The 16,921-nt window shown below is 41.5% G+C and overlaps 1 protein-coding gene across 1 annotated transcript in view; it reads left to right on the top strand.

Moving 5' to 3' along the window:
• Window positions 1-12,851, top strand: part of Zdhhc9 (zinc finger DHHC-type palmitoyltransferase 9) — a 37,302-nt gene extending 24,451 nt beyond the window's left edge. The window contains exons 5-10 of the mRNA XM_005076848.4: window positions 3,396-3,533; window positions 4,453-4,501; window positions 5,259-5,361; window positions 7,094-7,197; window positions 7,567-7,663; window positions 11,248-12,851. Of these exons, the coding sequence (XP_005076905.1) occupies window positions 3,396-3,533; window positions 4,453-4,501; window positions 5,259-5,361; window positions 7,094-7,197; window positions 7,567-7,663; window positions 11,248-11,364 (608 nt within the window). The 3' untranslated portion in view covers window positions 11,365-12,851. The remainder of the gene's footprint in view (window positions 1-3,395; window positions 3,534-4,452; window positions 4,502-5,258; window positions 5,362-7,093; window positions 7,198-7,566; window positions 7,664-11,247) is intronic.
• The last annotated feature ends 4,070 nt before the right edge of the window (window positions 12,852-16,921 follow it).

Raw genomic sequence — 16,921 nt, 5'->3', positions numbered from 1 at the left:
CAATCCCAGCTCCCTCACCCTCCCCTCCTCCCCCGCCCCCACCAATTCCCCAACCTCCGACCCAGTCCCCACTCTGCTCCCCAGGGAGGGTGAGGCTCTCCATGAGGGATCTCCAAAGACTGCCATATCATCCGGGACAGGGCTTACACCCTCCCCCTTGTATCCAGGCTGAGAAACCATCCCTCCACATGGAATGGGCTCCCAAAGTCCATTTGTATGCCAGGGATAAATACTGATCTACTATTCAAAACCCCATTGATTACTGAGCCTTCCTCACTGACACCCAAATTTAGAGGGGTCTGGATCAGTCCCATGCTGGCCTCTCAGCCCTCAGTCTGTTTCTGTGGGTTTCACCAGCTCAGTCTTGACCACATTGCTCACCGCTCCTCCCTCTCTGCAACTGGTTTCAGGGGTTCAGTTCAGTGTTTAGCTGTGGGTGTCTGCCTCTGCTTCCATCAGCCACTGGATGAAGGCTCTACGATGTCATATAAGGTAGTCGTCAATCTCATTATCAGGGGAGGGCATTTAAGGTAGCCTCTCCACTATTAGTTTGCCAATTGGTGCCATCCATGTAGATCTCTGAAAAATCTCACTAGTGCCAGATCTCTCCTCAAACCTATAATGACTCCTTCTATTGTGGTATTTCTTACCCTGCTCTCTATTCTTCCCCTAACTAAATCTTCCTTCTCCCCCAGGTCCCCCCCCCTCTTCTCCGCCTCTCTTTTCCCCAGCTCCCACTCCCCTCCCCCATGCTCCCAGTCTGCTCAGGAGATCCTGTCCTATTCCCCTTCTCTGAGGTACCAAACATATCTCTATTAGGGTCCTCCCTGTTTCCCAGACTCTCTGGCAGTGGGATTGTAGGCTGGCACTCCCCTGCTCCCTGTCTAAAATCCATATATGAGTGAGTACATACCATGTTTGTCTTTTTGTGACTGGGTTACCTCACTCAGGATGGTTTCTTCTAGTGCCATCCATTTGCCTGCAAATTTCAAGATTCCTTTGTTTTTTTCCCACTGAGTAGTACTCCATTGTGCAAATGCACCACATTTTCTCTATTCACTCTTAAGTTGAGGAGTATCTACATCACCCTTTACAATTGCCACAAACAACATAAAATACCTTGGGGTAACACTAACCAAACAAGTGAAGGACCTGTATCGCAAGAACTTTGAGTCTTTAAAGAAAGAAATTAAACAAAATACCACAAAATGGAAAGATCTCCCATGCTCTTGAATAGGTAGGATCAACGTAGTTAAAATGGCAGTCTTGCCAAAAGCAATCTACAGATTCAATGCAATCCCCATCAAAATCCCAGCACAATTCTTCACAGACCTTGAAAGAACAATTCTCAACTTTATATGGAAAAACAAAAGATACAGGATAGCCAAAACAATCCTGTACAACAAAGGAACATCCGGAGGCATCACCATCCCTGACTTCAAGCTCTATTATAGAGCTACAGTCCTTAAAACAGCTTGGTATTGGCACAGAAATAGACAGGTAGACCAATGGAATCAAACTGAAGACCCTGATATTAACCCACACACCTACGAACACCTAATCTTTGACAAAGAAGCTAAAATTATACAATGGAAAAAAGAAAGCATCTTCAACAAATGGTGCTGGCATAACTGGATCCTGGCATTAGAAGACTGCAGATAGATCCAGGTCTATCGCCATGCAAAAAACTTAAGTTCAAATGGATCAAAGACCTCAACGTAAATCCAGCCACACTGAACCTCTTAGAAGAGAAAGTGGGTGGTACCCTTAAAGGAATTGGTACAGAAGACTGCTTCCTGAGCATAACACTAGTAGCACAGACACTGAGATCGACAATTAATAAATGGGACCTCCTCAAACTGAGAAGCTTCTGTAAGACAAAGGACACAGTCAACAAGACAAAAAGTCAGCCCACATAATGGGAAAAGATACTCACTAACCCCACATCTGACAGAGAGCTGATTTCCAGAATTTACAAAGAACTCAAGAAGCAAGTCTCCAAAACACCAAAGGATCCAATTAAAAAGTGGGGTACATGCCAGGCGTTGGTGGCGCACGCCTTTAATCCCAGTACTCGGGAGGCAGAGGCAGGCGGATCTCTGTGAGTTCGAGACCAGCCTGGACTACCAAGCGAGTTCCAGGACAGCCTCCAAAGCCACAGAGAAACCCTGTCTCGAAAAAAAAGTGGGGTACAGAACTAAATAGAGAATTCTCAATAGAGGAGTCTAAAATGGCTGAGAGGCACTTAAGAAAGTGCTCAATATCTCTAGCCATTAGGGAAATGCAAATCAAAACAACTCTGAGATACTATCTTACCCCTGTCAGAATGGCTAAAATCAAAAACACCAATGATAGTTTATGCTGGAGAGGATGTGGAGAGAGGGGAACACTCCTACACTGCTGGTGGGAGTGCCAACTCGTACAGCCACTTTGGAAATCAGTATGGAGATTCCTCAGGAAAATGGGAGTCAGTCTACCACAAGATCCAGCAATTCCACTCTTAGGCATATTCCCAAAAGATGCACATTCATACAACAAGGACATCTGTTCCACTATGTTTGTAGATATATATTTTTAATAAATACAGGTAAAAACTAATACTATTCATTTTTCAAATTTATTTTCTGAATTTAGTAAATATACCTGCTAAGGTTTTCCTGAAAAAAGTAATGTCTCTGACCTTAACAGACAGAATAACATAACTATTGGACTGTTTAAAACCTTTGTTTCTTGATCTTTAATATGAGAAAATATTTTTAAACTGACATCCAGTGTAGTTGTGAAGATCTGTTTAGTCAGAATTCTCTAAGGAGACATAACTGATTATATACATATACATATATATATATATATATATATATATATATATATATATATGGCTTACAGGTCATGTTTGGTTAGTCCAACAGTGTCTGCCTCCTGATGAAAAGGTCAAGAATCCAGTAAGTAGTTGTTAAGTCCGTCACTCTGGTCTCTGGTGTCTCTTCAGTCTGGTTCTAGAGCCCCAGAGTGTTGCTAAAGAGCTCCTGGTCTTCATTCTATGTTGAAATCTTAAGAAGTAGGTACTGATACCAATGAAGGAATGCCTAAGCAACAGGAGAGATGAACGTGCTAGCGAGAGTGAGGACAGTCAAAAAGCAAGAGCTTCCTTCTTGTGCATCCTTTTTTGTAGGCTACCATCAGAAGGTGTAGCCCAGACTTAGGGTGAGTCCAGTAGCTTGAGTTTTAGGTTGGCCTCAAACTCCTAGAGATCTGCCTGCCTCTACCTCCTAAGTACTGGGATTAAGGATGTGTACCACCATGCCTAGCTCCTTGAGTCCGTTGGCTTGAGTACTATGTGGGTGGTGGGATTGCTTCTGTTTGGAGTTTGGCATTGAACTCTCTTTCTTCTACAGAGCGCTTCGACCATCACTGCCCCTGGGTGGGAAATTGTGTTGGAAAGAGGAACTACCGATACTTCTACCTCTTCATTCTTTCTCTCTCCCTCCTTACAATTTATGTCTTCGCCTTTAACATCGTCTACGTGGCCCTCAGTGAGTACACATGGTAGAATCTGTCACTGGAGTGAGAATGGTGTGGGGGAAAGTCTTGAGTGTAGCTTAGGGGGAAGATGGATTTCCGGTGGCCTTTTGCCACTAAGCCATCCAGGAGCAGACAGAAGCGAGTACTGTTGTCTGTTCTTGAGCTGTAACACATCTCAGCTCATATTGGTTGATATTGACTGAGTATTCTGACCTTCTCTCTGGCCATCTGCTGGGGAGAGTGGGGCCCTAATTCTTGAGCCATGTCCAGAGTACTGGGAGGTTCTGAAGTCATACAAAAGGTTGGGTGTATATTTGCCTCTACACATGATCTCATTCTGTCTTGCAAGATATACCTTTGTGATGGGTGGTTGAAGGGCTTTTACCTGTTAGTGAATCATGGTACACTCCAGAGATGAAAAGCATACACCACCATTTTTGCATGCGTGCGTGTGTATGCACACCACACACACACACACACACACACACACACACACACACAAGTAGCTAAGGACAGGAAAAGTGTGGAGCTAAGCAAGTGGTCTTGAGAAGAGAGGAGCTCTAAGCTGGGTATCACATAAGGGAGGGGATAGGTGAGAAGAAGGTTCCTCCAGACTACTTCCAGTTTCTTTCATCTGTTACTATCCCACTATGTGTCCATATTTGGGAAAGGGAACCCAATGCTTGGTTTCTCCCAGCTCTGGTCCAGTGCTTAGCCCTGCATTCGAGTGTTTTGGGAATGTGAACTCAGGCACAAGCTTGCAGGTGAAGGGGAAACTTTACCCTTGCACCAGTAAGACCTTCTCTCTTGCCAGAGTATAGTACAGGACAGGGAGATGAGGGAGTGAGTAGATGCTAGGGTTCTTTTTATAGCTTTGACTAAAGTCAATAATTTTTCTTTTTCTTTCTGCCTCTCTTCCCAATTTCACAGAATCCTTGAAAATTGGCTTCCTGGAGACATTGAAAGAAACTCCTGGAACATATCCTCCCCTGGCAGCTTATCCCTGTGAAGCTGTCTTAAACTGCTTGCCAGCATGTTTTCTCCCTGCAGTTCTCCTGCTATCTAGTTTTCCAGACATCAATGAATGCCAAAACCTAAAATTAACAAGTGTAGTCCTAGTGTTAGCAACTAGAATGGAAAGTGGTCAAGACTTTAAGGGAGCTTTGCCCCTCACCTCTTTCTTGGCTGCCTCCTCTCCTTCGAGAGTCCTTCCAGCCTTAATGCCACTAGTTGGCTACCCTCTATCTCAATACACTTTTGTGCTATTTGCAGGGAGCTCTGCTCTCCTGTTTCAGAGAAGGCTTATTTTGTGCAGTGGCTACATTTCTGAAAAGGAGATTTAGAAGAGATTTGGATAAACCACATCTTGTTTCCATCCCACTGATTTTTCATTTATAAAGTTTAGTTTTGGGTGAGATTTTCATTAGCAGTGGTGGCCAACAAACATTCTTTAGCCTTGGCACCCTCCTAAATGTCCTCTTCTAAGAGCCAATTACCATAGTCAAATGTTACACACTTAGAGGTGTTAGAGATTTATTCATAGTGAATAAACAGAAATGCACTAACTTTTATAAAGGATCTATCCAGTGAAGTTTAGAATCCGTCTATAGTTATATACAGGTAATTTGGCTTTTTGTGCTACTTTTTCCAAGATGGTATAAATGATATCACAAAGATGGGCTGAAGGGTCAAATTCCCTAGTATGAGTTCTTCAACATTCCTTAACATAACCTCACTGTTCTGGAAGTCCTCATTTGCTTCTTCACACTCTGGTCTGTTGTGGGACTGACTGGATTTCACACTTTCCTTGTGGCTCTCAACCAGACAACCAATGAAGACGTGAGTCAACTTTCTTATCTTGCTATATATCTTTCTTCTCTTCATGCCCATTCTCTAGTTACCTACTAGGAAATCATGTCTCCAGGGCCAGGAAGATTGATACAAGTGGAAAAGAAACCTTACTTGGGAGATTTAAGGCCTAGAAGAGAGCGCAGACAGCTTTGGAGCTGAGTACCTGTAGAGCATTTGGAAGAGGTTGAAAAGTTGGAGAGGCACAATGTGTTTTAACTGTTTATAGGTCCTTAAAGGCTAGTTGAAGTCCTAGGGTGATGGAATTCTCCTGTAATGGCAATACTTCCTAGAGAGGCTCAGACAATAAGATCTCAAATTGAAAGCTACTCTGAGCTATATAGTGGCAAAAGACCAGATTGAGCTACATAGCTGGACCTTATCTTAAAGACAAGCAAACAACAAAAAAAGGCTATTGATGCTTCTAAATTTGGAATAGAGAAGGACAGTTGCACCAAATAATTCACATTCATTATGAATAATGAGAAAAATAGAGTTGAAAAAATAAATTCTTGTAACTTTACCTTCTACATATCACTTTTGTTAATGGTATGATTTATAGTCTTCTAAACTTGTCTAGATTTGATCTTATTTGTTTACACAAACACTGCATTTTTAAAATAGGTTTTTATTTAAAAATTTTCGTGCTATATATTTTGATCGTACTCTTTCTCCTCCCTCAGCTCCTCCCAGATCTTCCCCCATCTCCCTACTCACCTGGCTTCATGTTCTTTTTTTCTCTCTTAAAAAGAAAGGAAAAAGTCAAAACAACACAATTCGAATCAAACTAAAAAAAAAAGACAGAAGATATCAAAACAAAGTAAAATGCAACAGAGCATGAAAAACAAAATGTAGAGTTTTTTTTTCTTTTTTGGTTTTTACGAGACAGGGTTTCTCTGTATTGTTTTGGAGGCTGTCAGTCCAGCCCGGCCTCGAACTCACAGAGATCCGCCTGCCTCTGCCTCCCGAGTGCTGGGATTAAAGGCGTGCGCCACCAGAGTCTTTTTGTGTTGGCCAATTACTCCTGGGCATGGAGCCTGCCCTGGAGTGTGCTTGTTATATCCAGTGACACTCAATTGCTAAACTCTTTGGTTAGTGGTAGCACTCTGTGTCCACCTCCCCTTCTCAATGCTGCCATTTTGCTCTGGCTTGAACCTGTTGCAGGTCTTGTGTGTGCTGCCACAGTCTCTATGAATTTGTATATACACTGTATTTTAGAATAAAAATAGTGCATATTCATTTGTCTTTTTCTTACTCTTATGAATATTTTTCATGTTCAACTATTTACTTCTTTTTAAAACTAAATTTATTAGTTAGTGTGCAGATGCATGCTCGACTGAACTTGTATGACGTCATAGGAAAGCTTGGTTCTCTCCTTCTACCATGTGAGTCCTGATGGCTCAGACCATCAGGCTTGGTGGCAAGTGCCATTACCCACTGAGGAATTTTAACCATTTTTCATTTTTTATCAATTTATTTTTGTGGGCATTTGAGATCACCATGTAGAGTAGCTTGACCTAGCACCTAAGATCTGGGATTACAGGGTGTGTGACATTATGCGCAGTATCTTAAACTTTTTAAGTGTATAGTTCAGTGACATTTAGTGCATTCGTGTTATTGTACAGTTATTGCCATTCTCCACCTCTTGAAACTTCATCCTCCCATGCTGCATGTGGTTCTCTAACGTAACTTTTTAATGTAAGCCCTAGCCATTATCTTGCAGATCAAAGGATCATGGACAGGGAAGAATCGTGTGCAGAATCCCTACAGTCATGGCAACATTGTGAAGAACTGCTGTGAAGTGCTTTGTGGTCCCCTGCCCCCCAGGTACTCAAGTAACACAACTTCCCTGGGATCTTATGGTGAACTGCTCAAACCCATCCTCTTGCATGCTCCGAACATTCTTCTCAATGGAGCTTCTTGATATCAAATAGGTTTTCCTGGGAATTGTCACACTGCTCCGCAACTACACAGGCCATAGACCACGGGCTGCTTACTTCTTTTGTTTGTTCCCTGGTTAATGTGACATCCTCTAGTTTGTGGAAGAGTAAAGGGAAGATAGATGTGTGCTAAGGTCAAGACAGATTGCCAAAGGCGCGTTTGCGCTTTCTAATGTACATAACAAGGTTCAGCGGGGACTGGGCTGCTAGAAGTGTGATTGCCCAAGCCTTTGATTAATTCTCCTGCCTCTGACAGTGTGCTGGATCGAAGGGGTATTTTGCCACTGGAGGAAAATGGAAGTCGACCTCCAAGTACTCAAGAGACCAGCAGTAGCCTCTTGCCACAAAGTCCAGTAAGTATTGCAAACTTACACTGTGTTGGTGATAAGGACCATGTGCTATCACTACAGTTTCAAAATATAACTGTGTGATTTTGTAACCTAATCTCCCCAGATTCCCTGTCTCTGCGTCTGCCTTGATAGTGCCTTCAGATCTATGTGCCCTTGACATAGATTAAGATTTATTCATTTCTTTGTCACATATTGAGCAGTTATTCTGTGCCAACCACTTTCATAGGTTGGAGGGATACACCAGTAAGCAAGTTGAATGATGTCCCACCCTGAAAGAAGTTATTGTCTTGTGGAGATGGGGGATAAGGAAACAACATTGCTCAGCGAGTGAAGAGCAGCTTGATTAGGGAAACATACAATGTTATAGAGGCAAAGATGTGGCCAGACGACCATGTTAGAGTTAGTGATGTGGTTACATTGGTATAATATACAGGTGTTGTGAGCATTCTCCCAGGTATCTAGGTCAAGATATATTTTGTAAAATATGTTCTTTAATGTTATTTGAAATTTATTTTAAGAGTTTTATTGAGATACAATATACATACCATACAATGTCTATTTAAAATGTTACAGTTCCCTAGTATAGTATGCTAACACACGTATGATTGTCACAAATAAAAAAAATCTCCTTATCCTCTGCCTTAAGAAACCTTGCATACCTTAGCAGTGAGATCTGGGGGATGGAATCCAGGGCCTCATACGTGCTAGGCAAGCACTGTACCAGTGAGCTCCCCAGGGCCTGGCATAATATTTTTGATGCTGATCTCTATTACATGTGGCTGTACTTCATTCCTTTATATGATTGACTCGTACCACAGCACGTGGATATACCATGTTCTATCTATCCATTCAACATTTCCATGTTTTTTATTTTAAAATTTTTCTTATCGTTCCTGTGGTGTGTGTATATGTGGTATGTGTGTGAGTTGTGGGCATGTGCGTGCCACAGTGTGTGGTGTGTAGAGGTCAGGTGACAGCTTTTAGAGTCAGTTCTCTCTTCTCACTGTGGGTTGCACGGATCAAACTTAAGTTATCAGGCTTACTTGGCAAGTGCCCCTACCTGCTGAGTCATCTCACTAGCCCTGTTTCTACCCTTTGGTTATTATAAGCATTGCTACTAGGAACATCTCAGTGCAAGTTTTTGCATGGACATATGCTTTCATTTTTCTTGGCTGTATTCCTAGGAGTGAAGTTGCTGAGAGAAGTGGTAACTCAATTATATAAATAAATCATTTACATCTTTTGGGATGCTGCTGAGATACTTTCTAAAGCGGTTGCACCGTTTTTCATTTCCACCAGCATTACCCGATAGGTTATCTGATCATTGCTGTTTTAGCCTCTGTAGATGTGAAGTGTTATCTCATTGTGGCTTTTATTTGCATTTCCCTGATGACTAATGATGCATACATCTTTCCATATAGGTATTAGTCATTTGTATATCTTTGCAAGGGAAATGTTTATTCAAATCTTTTGTTTGCATACTCTCCCTCTCTCCTTCCCTCCCCCTTCATATGTGTTGGTAGATAACAGGGCAGAGGATAACTTTTACTGTTCCTTAATTGCTTTCTAGCTTTGGTTTTTGGTGGTTTTTTTCATTTGTTTGGCTTGTGATTTTGTCTGTTTGTTTTTTGATAGCCTGTCTGACTGACCTGGAGCTCACCACTTAGAGTAGGCTGGCTGTGCATCATGCTCTAGTGATCCTCTTGTCTCTGCCTCCCCAGTGCTGAGAGCTGAAGTGCTTGTCACTTTTCCCCCACCCTGGGTCCTCATGTTTCCAGGGCAAGCTCTTTACCCACTGAGCTACGTCTGTAGCCCATATGTTCTAAATTTTGATGTATATCCATTTCTTTCTTTTCTTTTATTGCTCATGTTTTTGGTGCCATATCTAAGAAACTGTTACCTAATTCACAGTTGTGAAGATTTATTCCTGTTTCTTCTGAGAGATTTATAGTTTGAACTTTTACATTCATATTTTTGGTCCATTTTAGGTTAATTTTTATATACGGGAATAAGGAGTACACATTTTATTTATTTGTTTTTTTTTTAATCTGTGGATACCCAGTTATCTCTTTACCATTTGTTGACAAGATTGCTCCCTTCACCCCATTATTTTGACCCTTGTTGAAAATCAGTTGACTGAAATGTGAGTTCATTTCTGGACTCTCAGTTATAGTCTGTTGATCTGTATGTCTGTTCTTATGCCTATAGTACACTGTCTCTGTTGCTTTAGCACTGAAAAGCTTTTAAGACAGGAAATACTATTACTTTAACTTTGTTCATTTTCATGTTTGTTTCTGCTCTTCTTGGTTCCTTGAAATCCTGAATGGACCTTAGGATTATTTTAAAGCTTACTAGTTTCTGTGAAGAAGCCAGCTGGCATTTTGATAGAGATTGCATTGCCTCTATAGATCAATTTGAGGAATATTGTGACCATAACACAGTTTTCTGAGCCATTACCATGGCTGTCTTTTGTTAGAGATGGAACTCAGTGGTAGGGTACTTGCAGCACATGCACACCCATATGGACATCTATGAGGAGAGACTGAGAGACAGAGACACACAGAGAGAGCACGTACCTCCTTGACTGTTATCTCTGCTGCCTTGTCAGGATATAGTAGGATGGTAGCTCTCTGCCAGGTAGGAAGGGAGTCCTTACCAAAAAGCATGGGCTATCTTTTTGTTCACTTTGGTTTTCTTTGATGCTATAATTTTATTTTTTATTATTTTCCAAGGGATGCTATAATTTTAAATGACTCTCTTGTTACATAAATATTTTGTTCTTTTTGACATTAATGTAAATGAAGTTGATTTCCTAATTGTATTTTTTGCATTGCTTGTTAGAGTATAGAAAAACACAATTAATCCTTGCATATTAGTCTAATATTCTGAAATCTAACCAAACATGTTTTCATTCTAATAGATTTTTAGAGTTAAACTTTGTTTCAAAATAGAATCTTACTTTATGTGTATAGTTTTTAGGGTTATGATTCTCTTCTCCCCTAAATCTTTCATTTGAATTTTAAAGAACAGCAAGCATGATTACATGTTATTGTCATCACCTTTGAATATCATTTTTGTCATGAGACTGGTTCCAAATAATAACAATATAGGTTCCTGGTTCTCAGTTGAATATAAGAGAGGATACATTTTAGAATCGCTTAGGAGACATTTTAAGTCATATGTATCATTTTAAACCACTTTCATAGGTTTCAACTCACTTTTCTAATAAATTCTCTGTTAGGACAGAAACAGAATTGAAAACCATTGCATCAGACCTTGTTAGAAAAGCACAGTATAATATTCTGTTATGGTGGGTGTGCTTGTGTATAATTCTTTATGGTACATGCTATTTTCCTCATTTATAATAGTGGAAATATCTGTGCATAACAGTTAAGGATAGACCTCAAATAAGCTGCAGGTGCATTCTGCTGAGGAGATGGTCTTGGTCTGGGTTTGGTGACCATGGCTGCATATCTTTAGTGGCACTGTCGTCAAAGGTTTCTGAGGAAGAATTCAATGCCTTTGGATTACCTGCATTTAGATCTTGAGAGAGCTTTGTGTTGAATCTGATCTCTTTTGCTTCTCAGGCCTCCACAGAACATTTGAACTCTAATGAGATGCCAGAGGACAGCAGCGCTCCGGAAGAGATGCCCCCTCCAGAGCCCCCAGAGCCACCACAGGAGACACCTGAAGCTGAGAAGTAGCCTGTCTTATGGAAGAGACTTTTGTTTGTGTTTCATTAGGGCTATGAGAGATTTCAGGGGAAGATCAACCTGAGACAGAGAGCAAATAAGCTGTCCCTTATTACTGTTTTCCTTTGGTCCTTAGTCACCGGATTGCACACTGGCATTTTCTTGCTGCAAACTTTTTTTTTAATTTATGGACTTAAGATAGTGGCAGAAGATGCCAGTTACCTCTGGCAACTGAACAAATGGGTCTCTTGGGACATGGCACTGGTTTTCCATTGTCTCAGCTACAAGGTGTTCTTGGACTCCCCCTCTCTTCCCTCCAGACCCTAGCTCTCCTGCTGGGGGTCATTGGTCTCATTCTGGAGCTAAAGATTCTCGGGCCTGACTCCAGTCCTTTCCAGCTGCTGCATGTCCTGAGTCCAGAGGCAGTGACAGAGACCTCTGGCCAGGGAATCCTAACTGGGCTCTTGATTCCTTCAGAACTAATGAGGATCGGAGAGTGAGGTTGGAAGATTTTCCTGGCTACAAAGTGCCAGCATTGCCAGCCAATCCTTTTAGGAATAGGGCAGGTACCTTCCACTTGTGTTTAGTTGTGTAGCTTCTCCTCCCTCACCTACTCTCTGACATCCAAGTTCCACTCTTTTCCCATTAAATGATATATGTAAGTAGTCATAGTAGAGATAACAATTTACATTTCTCATAGATTCTTCAGAAACTTCAATGCCTGTGCTATTTTCAATAAGCATTGATGAGATGCCAACAACATAGCCCCTCACACTCTCTGTCTCATCTCCCCTCGTTTCTCATTAGCCCATTTTAATTTTCTTCTTTTGACTCCTGCTTCCACTGGGAGCAGGAATGGCAGTAATAAAAGTCTGCACTTCGGTGGTTCCTTTTCCTCAGAGGAAGCCTGAGTGCTCACTTAAAACACTACCCCTCAGACTTCTTGTGTAAGGCCTACAGAGGCCCTGAATGCACAAATGGGAAGCCAAGGCACAGAGAGGCTCTCCTCTCCTCTCCCCTTTCCTCTCCTCTCCTTTCCTCTCCTCTCCTCTCATTTTCATCTCCCTCAAAAAAAAAACAGAAAAAAAACAAAAACAAAAAGGCTAAACTAAACAGTACTTCCATAAGCCTTGGCTGAGTGAGGGAAAGCCCAGCACTGCTGCCCTCCCGGGTATCCCGCTCCAAGGCCTCAGCTCACCTCTGGCAATGGTAACCACACCAGGGCTTCATCCAAGCCCTACTCTTCCAGCACTTCCACCGGCAGAGTCCCAGAGCCACTTCATTCTGGGGGTGGACTGTGGCCCCCAGGCAGCTCTGCTCAGGACCTGCGCTATTTCAGGGAAGAAGATCTATGTATTATATGTGGCTATATTTCCTAAAGCACCTGTGTTTTTCTCTTTCTAAGCCAGGGTCTTGTCTGGACGATTTATGGGGACAGGGAGGGGTGTGAACCACAACTTTTAATCTATCTGAAGGCAATTAAACTGTGTCTAATGCAAGCTGCCTGCCTCCTCCTCCTTCCCCTTCCATTTCAAGAACCACACATGGGGTTGTGAATGTGTTTGTGTGTTGGGTCAGCGGGTGGGTGGGGGTAGAAGGGGTTGCTTGTTACTTTCCATACGTTCATTTTCCAGGGTACCCTTGGGTTGAAGAGATAGATACCTCTTAAATTCAACCTCTCCATTGATCTATTTCATTCTGGGATGGTTTATCTTATTCTGGACTATGAAGACAGGACTTCCAAGCAATATACAGTGTGAACAAGACTGGGAGAGTAGAGGGTTTACATTTACTTAAGAGAACATGCTCTTCATTGGGATATTGTTTTAAGTAGGTGGACACTGTTATCTGCAAGTGAGTCTTGGTGTTTGAAGCAGGCTGACCAGGGCCTCCCCTTGGAAATGTTTCATTAGTGATCTTTTACAAGTGATGGCATGCATTTCTTTTCAAATGGTCTATAATCAAGACTCCTATCTCACTCTTTGCAGTTAATTGTAATTAGTGAAATTTGGCTGCTCCCAGGTTCCTCTGTGTCTTTCTGTTTTGGTTGTTGCAGGGTTTGAATTTACTATCCCTGGGGGAGAGAGTCGTTTGGGAGAGAGCTTGCCAGATTCCTCTCCTCTCTGCTTCTCCTTTCCCACTTTTTCTTTAATGGCTTGCTCAGTTTTGTTCTTACCGTTTGGTTTCAGTTAGTTCAAAATTAGGGCAATCATGGAGAGTGTGGAAGTTCTGTGGGTTTTTTTGTTGTTTTGTTTTTTTCCAATCAATCTGTCCCTTATGGGACTCTTTCCATCTCCACTCTTGGGCCAGAATGGGTTTCTTTCCTCCCTCAAGTTACCTCAGCTACTCTTCTGCTACCCTTAGGTGGATCAGAAGAGCTTTCTCTTTCTTTCTGGTGGGAAGGATCACAATGGAAATCTTCCGTCTCCAGGGCAAAATGGTTTTGCTTGTTTGTTTTGTTGTTGTTTGTTTAAATCCGCTTCCTCACACGCCTTGCCCCCCCTCTTTTTTAAAGAAATCTTCTGTATTTAAGACCTTGGCCTGAAGACCTGTCCCATTCATGCCATACAGCAGCTGGGACTGTCCCTAGTCTGAGCTCTGATCAGAGGAGAGATTGAAGACTTGCTCTTTCTCTGGGGAAAGAGGCCTTACATTGTTTGATGATTTCAATGGCTGACACTCTCTCCAACTCGCCCCTTCCTCTTCATTCCTCACACTTCCTATGCACCCACCCTACTTCCCCAGGCCAGGATGGTTGGCGTTGAACCAAAAACCTCTGAGGGAAGGGGAAATTAATGTCCTTTTGGCTCTGGGGACCTCTTGGCCCTAGCTGAGACCATTATTGCTCCTTTTCCCCAGGAGTGGGGTTGGGTTAGAGGTGGATTCTCATTCTCCAGCAGCTAAATTCCATTCTGCCCATCCTGACCATCCTGCCCTTAGCCCTAAGGCCCCGTTTCCTACTGACCAAATCTCTTTACCTTGTTTGGGAGAAAATATTTTGTTTTTAAATCTATTTTCTAACTTAAATGCAATTTAATATGTAAATCTCTGCACTTTTGTGTGAGCCTACAAATGTGTATGTGTTGGGGTTTTTCACTCTCTGGTATTTCTTAATAAAGAAATCTTTCTTTTGGGGGGAAGCCAATTAATGAAGGAGACTTGAATGGTTTTAGAAATATAGGGCTGTGTGTTTCTTTGCGCTTCTGCCTCATTTCTTTACTTGTGCCTAGTATGAGTGATGGCCCCTCCCTCGCCTTTGAAACCCCCCCTTTCCTTTCAGAGGGCCCTCAACTTAGTGGGGGGAGAGAAAGGGGGAGGGAGGGAGGAAGTGAGAGAGAGAGAGTGTGTGTGTGTGTGTGTGAGAGAGAGAGGGGGGAGAGGGAGAGGGAGAGGTGTGGGGAGGGAGAGGTGTCCTGTATCTGGTTCCCCTCTGGGACCACTTAGATTGACTCAAGTGGTAACCTAGCAACTTACCCCCTTCTCACTCCCTGTAGCCTAACCCTGTTAGTCGTTTCTTCCAACTCAGCTCATTTTATACTCCTGAGGCTGGGACCAGGCTAGAGAAAATCACCAAGAGATCACAGTAAATAGCTTTTTTTTCTGAAAGATAATAATTTTTTTCTTATGGTGCTACTTAAGAAGAATCACATTCCTAGTAATTCAAAAAGCATTTGTATTACTTTTGTGAATGCATTCTAGGACTCTCTTGCTGTTCTTAGGCGATGGGTTTTAAAAATAGCCTCAAAGACTCAAACTCTGAATATCATTGATTTTAAAGGATGCAAGCCCAACACACAAGAAAGTATTGGTGAATTGCATGTTTTGGGTAAATATGAAAGGGGAATAAGAAATATACACACACATATTAAGAACCTTCAGATGTCCTATAGAACATGAATACAGGTGGAATATGGTATAATCGCCAGTCCTAATAATTTCATAAATAAATACAAAATGATCATAAAATGTGAATATACACGGGGTTTCCAGGAATGCAGCAAGTATGTAGATTGTGGAAAGTTAGTATTATACTTTGTTTGGAAACTTACTATGAGCTATTCTTGTCTGTAGTACCATTCTTGAATATTGAAGTTGCCATCACAATCTACCTGTGTGAGTATGTTTATATTGCATTCAACAGTGATCTACAGACAGTAGGCTATCTCTTGTACTTTATTATATATCTTAGCATCAACATTTCCAAGCAATTCAATTAAAATGCATTATCTTATAGATTACTTTCTTTTAGTGTTTCCCTTTATAGTATAACTAGTACAATAGGCTCTTTTTTCTTGAGTTCCATATTCACAGACTAAACTGACCTTAGATTTAAGATATTCTTAAAAACTTCACCTGTGCCTTGTGTGGTGGTGCACGTCTTCAACTTCGGCATGTGGAAGGCAAAAGCAGGTAATTTCTGTGAATTGGAGACCAGCCTGGTCTACAGGTGACTTCTAGGCCAAACAGGGCTGCACAGTGAGACCCTATCTCAAAACAACCTGCATCTGTACTAAGCATGTCCAGACTTTTGTGTGTCAATATTCCACAATACAGTGCACTGAATATTTGAATGATGTGACTCAAAGGTTCTGTTTCTAGAAATATATAAGGCTGTAATTACAGATATGCCCATATATTTTAGAAGCAGAACTATTGAGTCACAGAGAATGCTCTTGGCCAAATTGTTACATGGAAAGGGTATCATAGTTCTGCCAGAAGTGTATCAGAAAGCTTGCTTCAACCGTATCATTTAAACATTCAGTGCAATAATTTGATAGTATAAATCTCAGTGTCATGTACTTTTATATTTGCTTGGTTAATAGTGAGACTAGACGTTTTCTGTACTTTTCATCTATATTTATGGACACTTGTATTTCCTCTGTGAATTATCCGTCCATCGTCTATGTTCTTTTGGTACCAGGTCATTTTCTGATGAATCAAATAAATCAGAGCTTAGGGCTCCTACTCACTCGTGGGTCTGGAAATGAGAGGACCCTTGATTTAGAAATGACTTTACAATTCCAGAACACAGGCTAGAGTTACCTCCTTGACATTCCATGTTTCTTAGCTTGCTTTTTTTAAATACTTATCTTTATATTTTAATTATGCATATATACATGTATGTTTGCTTGTGAGTATGTACCACAGGTATACAATGCCTGCTGAGGTCAGAAGAGGGATTTGAAGCTATAGAGAGTTGTGAGCCACCCAACATGAGACACGTGATGGTTATTTGTCATAAAATGCAGCCTCTGTTGAACAACATAGCTGAAACATGACATGGGCCATGCTGCTTGCTTGTGTGCTCATGATCTTTCTGTCTCCAAATTAAGTACAAAGACTTATGCAAAGTCCCATAAAGAGTTACCAGTAGAGCCAAGACCAAAAGGAAGATGTACTAATTTCAAAATCTAGAAAATTTTGTAGTGTACCCCACTCCCTCTATGTTAAGTGAGTGTAAGAAGGAGTTTGGATTACTACAGATGGCATTAGAATGAAATAAGCCTTTGATTTGTTTCATAGTCAATAAATAATTTCTGAGTATTGTGTGGTATGTGTTAGGGCAGTG

The sequence above is a fragment of the Mesocricetus auratus genome, unplaced genomic scaffold (assembly GCF_017639785.1).
Source record: "Mesocricetus auratus isolate SY011 unplaced genomic scaffold, BCM_Maur_2.0 Super-Scaffold_100003, whole genome shotgun sequence".
NCBI lineage: Eukaryota > Metazoa > Chordata > Mammalia > Rodentia > Cricetidae > Mesocricetus > Mesocricetus auratus.
The sequence above is the reverse complement of the archived record's forward strand: the minus strand, read 5'-3'. Positions and strand labels throughout refer to the sequence as shown.